This window comes from Raphanus sativus, chromosome 2, assembly GCF_000801105.2.
Source record: "Raphanus sativus cultivar WK10039 chromosome 2, ASM80110v3, whole genome shotgun sequence".
Lineage (NCBI taxonomy): Eukaryota > Viridiplantae > Streptophyta > Magnoliopsida > Brassicales > Brassicaceae > Raphanus > Raphanus sativus.
This window is the reverse complement of record NC_079512.1, coordinates 13,704,233-13,708,939: the sequence shown is the minus strand read 5'-3', so window position 1 is coordinate 13,708,939 and position 4,707 is coordinate 13,704,233. Positions and strand designations below refer to the sequence as shown.

At 37.1% G+C, this 4,707-nt stretch overlaps 1 protein-coding gene across 1 annotated transcript; it reads right to left on the bottom strand.

Annotated features, from left to right (window-relative positions):
* Positions 1-1,838: 1,838 nt before the first annotated feature.
* Positions 1,839-2,352, bottom strand: LOC108829634 (uncharacterized protein At4g04775-like). The gene is made up of 2 exons (XM_018603253.1): positions 2,158-2,352; positions 1,839-2,069 (listed from the first exon to the last, which is right to left on the bottom strand). Exons 1-2 carry the CDS (start codon positions 2,350-2,352, stop codon positions 1,839-1,841), a joined length of 426 nt encoding a protein of 141 aa, XP_018458755.1.
* Positions 2,353-4,707: the final 2,355 nt, after the last annotated feature.

Sequence of the window (4,707 nt, the reverse complement as noted above, 5' to 3'; positions counted from 1 at the left end):
ATTATATTGTTTTATTTTGCAAACAAATAGAAAAAATATAATTAATGATATCGAAAATCCTGTAATTAATGATATTCCAAACCTCATGTAATTAATGATATTGAAAAAGTCTCTTATAATCATTACACTTGCGACTCTACACTTGCATTGAAACGCCACGAAACCATCATCTCATTGCATTTAAACTCCACCAAAGTAACTTACTTCAGTCACCAAAAAGAAAAGAACCGATTCATCATCTCATCTCTTCTATCATCTCTTCTCTCATCTCTACTCCATCTCTCTACAAACAACTCCAAGGTGACACACTACAACAAGCTTTCCGAGGTTTGTTATAACCCCAAGCTCAGGGCTTGGCGTTTCAGAGTCAAAATACACAGGGTCTACCCTGTCTATTTAATCTCCTATCTTACCTCCATACCTTTCTATACCTATATCTTCGCAGATGAAGATGTAAGTGTTATCATCACCTCTCAAGTTTGTCATTCATAACATCACCTATCTTACCGACAGTGATCCTTGTACTTTATTTATTAATATAGGGGTCCAAGATGGAGATGAGCGTTTATGGGGGGGATAATGATAAGTTTAGAGGCTTCGAGGAGAAAGAGGGAATGTGGGTGGAAATCTTTCGGGTACAAGTTGGACATTCCTGTGGAGGTTTCCAGGCAACTAAGTCTCGGTTCAAACTAACTGCTACGCCCGACACAGAAGTCCGCAAAATCGAGCCTCTGAACAATCGGCTCTTTATGGAGTTCATGAACATCCATGCAATCCCTCACTTGTCCTACAGGGAACAAAACTATCCCATAGGTATGAGTTCTGCTAACATATGTAGATCTTGGTAATCGCAACATTGTTTAGTTGAGTAACTATGTAGATGTAAGTGAAACTAAGTGAAACGAACATTGTTTAGTTGAGTAACTATGTAGATGTAAGTGAAACTAAGTGAAACGAACTGATTTAGTTGAGTAACACTTATATGGTAGATACAATGGGAGTGGTCTTCGATACGCAAGCCCATTTTGATGACCCTACAAGACCAAGGATGGTGTTCTACATAAGGGACAACATGTAAGTAGAAAGTAACATATTATCCAAGATAAATTTATCTATATTGTAACTGACACACCTTCTCTCAATAATGACAGTCAGATCAAATGTGTGATGACTGGCAAGCAGGTCTATGCCTTCTGGGATGGTCTTAAAAACAAGAGAGGACAGGTGATTGTAGACCTTAAGATGTGGAGGGTCTGCTATTGTTGGAGTAAGTGTAGTTTCTGTGTCTACTTTTAAATGTAATAGTTGAGTTAAACGTTTACTAAAGTCATTATTTATACATATATTATTGGTCCTACTGATCTATGGCTTGAGACCGCAGATGGACTGTCGGACTTCAGGTTCAATCCGCGTTTGTCCGAGGTTGAGTACTTCAGGCAGTCTCTAATAAACAGCGACCCTTATGTTTATAAATATGGGGTTAAAGGTCTTGTGTAAATCTTGTATTAACTTCTGGTTTCTCTTAAAAAATTGTATTAACTTCTGGTTTCACTTAACTTTCACTTAAGTTTCACTTAATCAATTGTTCCAACTTCTAGTTTCACTTACGTTTCACTTAATCAATTGTTCCAACTTCTGGTTTCACTTAAGTTTCACTTAATCAATTGTTCCAACTTCTAGTTTCACTTACGTTTCACTTAAGTTTCACTTAAGCAATTGTTCGGATTTTCGTATAAATAGGTCATAGTTTGTGTTAGTTTCACTTTTTCAATGGTCTGACATCGTAAAAATAATAGAAACTTTATCCAACTTCGCAGAACTAAGGAGAAAATACATAGTTACTTGTACATCATAATACCGGCTACAACTACAACTACGACACTGATGCCGACAATAGCAGGGACACAACCTCCTGATATCTTAGGCATTAATGTCGGACGTTCGCTCCTTATTGTTGCCTTGAGCAATATAACTTCTTCTTCTAGGATTCGAACTTGGTTGTGCAACTGTCGAATCTCATCGGTGAAAGCTTCATCTACCCATTTGAAGACGTGGTCGTCGTTCTCCAGCTACAACATTAGATCGAATACTCCATTAGATCCCACAACATTATGTAAAAATGAAAAAAACGTGAAGCTTAAGAGACACCGATAATACCCTAAGTGAAGCCGCATAGAGACACCGATAATACCGGCCGTATGGATTTGGCCGGGATTTGGATATTAGCTCGACGATTCTCTCCCCGCACGAACAATTTCTAGGTATTCCCCCAGATCTTGCTCGTCCCAGACCACTGGTAATGGTAATATCTCCAGTCGTGGACGATAAAGCGGCCGTTATTGGGTTGGACATTATCTTATCTGACGGAGAGGGAATCAGAGGGAAAAGAGACGATTATTCGATTGAGCAGAAGAGAGATTGAAGAGAGAGAAAATTGAGGATAGAAATGGGGAAAATATAAAAAAGGTCTTTAATACGATTTTGGGATTTTAGCAAATTGGGAAGAGGGAAATTCAAAATTCGCAGAGCTGGGCGGGAAAATTATCACAGGGTTTTTCGTGGTCTAAGTTTCACCAAGTACTCAGTTTTACATAAAGCATCAAAGTTGTACATTTTAATTATTTCCATTTATCTTGGTTATACTCTGCTTTGATTAATGATTTTATGGTTATACCAATGCAATTATGTTTCCTATGTTCATTTCTCATACGATCATGTAAACATAAACTTGATTTCGTGTCATAGAGAGTTATCAAATTTAACAAGGTCAGTTTTAGCGATAAAGTTATGATAACACATTGTATTTCTTATATGATTGCTACAGATGGAATTTTAATAATTCCGATTAAATCATAATTAACATATCAGTAATATTAAATTACAGTCTTATTACCTCCATGACTTATAAAATTCAAAAGTTTAAAATTTTGAATCATATTACTCAGTTTACCTATCGTAGTTATACCAGTAAAGAAAACAAGTTTCACTTAGTCATACAACACACAAATATATAAAATTCCGAGTCAACTCCACGATCCCATGCGATAAAAACACCAAAACTGAAAGTGCTTACAACCTAATCCACATCAAAACTGAAACACCGAAACAAAAGGTTTACAACCTACTCTTCTTCTGTTTCTGGTGGGGATGTTCATCGTGTAAATCAGTGCCCACATTCTCTTCTTCCCCATACCACTCTCACGCTCACAAAATTTCCTACTACAAGAGCTCTCTCCAACTCTCGACAGTTTCTCGGTTATTTGAACTATTTGCAATTCTTCGATGTCCTCCACATGCAAAATACTTCTTCTTTGCTCTCTATCCACTGATGTTAGATAAACATACACATCTTCATCATCAAAAATATACGATTGCCTCTTAGGTTCCACTACCAATGGAATGTAACCCAAATTGAGCCTCTTCGTAAATGGATCTATTCTCATCTTCCTGCATATCCTCTCCTTCAACAACGAATAAGTGATCTCCTCCAACGATGATGTCTTAAAGGATATAGCATACAAACGAGCATCGGCTGGAATCCATTCATAATCATGTCCATCTTTCGAATAATGCCCATCATAATCAAAGTGTATGTTTTTCGAAAAAGTACACATTGTCTGCGATAAAAAAATTAACCCCTTGGTTACATAGTTATACCATTAAAGTTATACTTGGTTATTCAGTTATACCGTTAAAGTTTTACTTGGTTACACAGTTATACCGTTAAAGTTATCCTTCGTTATACCATGTTACACAGCTGTGTCAGTAATCAATTAGTAATCACTGAACGTCTAATCTTCTTTGATTGAATCGTCCTTTCATTCCCGACATTCAATCAGAGTATTCATTCAATCATTCCTCTCCGATCCTCGATTAGTTTACCCAAAAGAATAAGAATTTTTCATTTACAACTACCAAAATTTCGAGTCGAGTCTTCAATTCAAAACCAAATTGTAATCAACTTTGATTCCCGACATTCAATTATACAGTTGTTGATTATCGAATTCCCTAATAAACAGACCATTCAAACTTTCCGATCATCGACTAGTTCATACACAAATACGAAATCTACTATCTAATCAGAATCCCTGCGAATAATGAGTTCGTCTATGGTGGATTCTATACATTGGTCTTAACGACGATTTGAGATACATACCCTGTAAATGATCCAGCATCCAAGCGACGAGATCGCAATTCGATGATAGCGAGGAAGAATAAGGACGGAGGAGTGGAGAAGAAGACTCGACGACGACTGAACGCCGATTGAGTAGTTCCTCCCGATGATTATCGGAGGGAGGAGGAGGAGAGAGAAGAGAGAGAATTTGAGTTATGAATGTATTATATTCATTAAATCGGTCAGGGGTATTTTCGAAATCAACCACACTCTCCAAGAGTATCAGATCACGTAAGAGTATGCCAGATCACGTGAGAGTATGCCAGATCACGTGAGAGTATGCCAGATCACTTTTTGCTAAATTAAAAGTACCTAAGCACTTTACTCGTGTGAAAGAAACAAGGATCCTGGTTCAGGAGGAGGTGACACATGGTGACCGGAGAATAAGCATAAACTGTCACAAGGATGGATAGTTTCTACATTTCTAAGATTGGCTTTGTGTTGTAAAGGGAACAAACTATGTTCAGGTTTTTTGGATTATTTTGTTTAATAAAATCATCAAACTTGTACAACAATATTTCCAAATTTGACAA

Bases quoted from the DNA above. Each gene is read 5' to 3' on its own strand.
- LOC108829634 (XM_018603253.1), bottom strand. From the start codon at position 2,352: ATGTCCAACCCAATAACGGCCGCTTTATCGTCCACGACTGGAGATATT. The intron at 2,070-2,157 runs GTATTATCGGTG...CTAATGTTGTAG, and splicing joins TCTATGCGGCTTCACTTAGG to CTGGAGAACGACGACCACGT.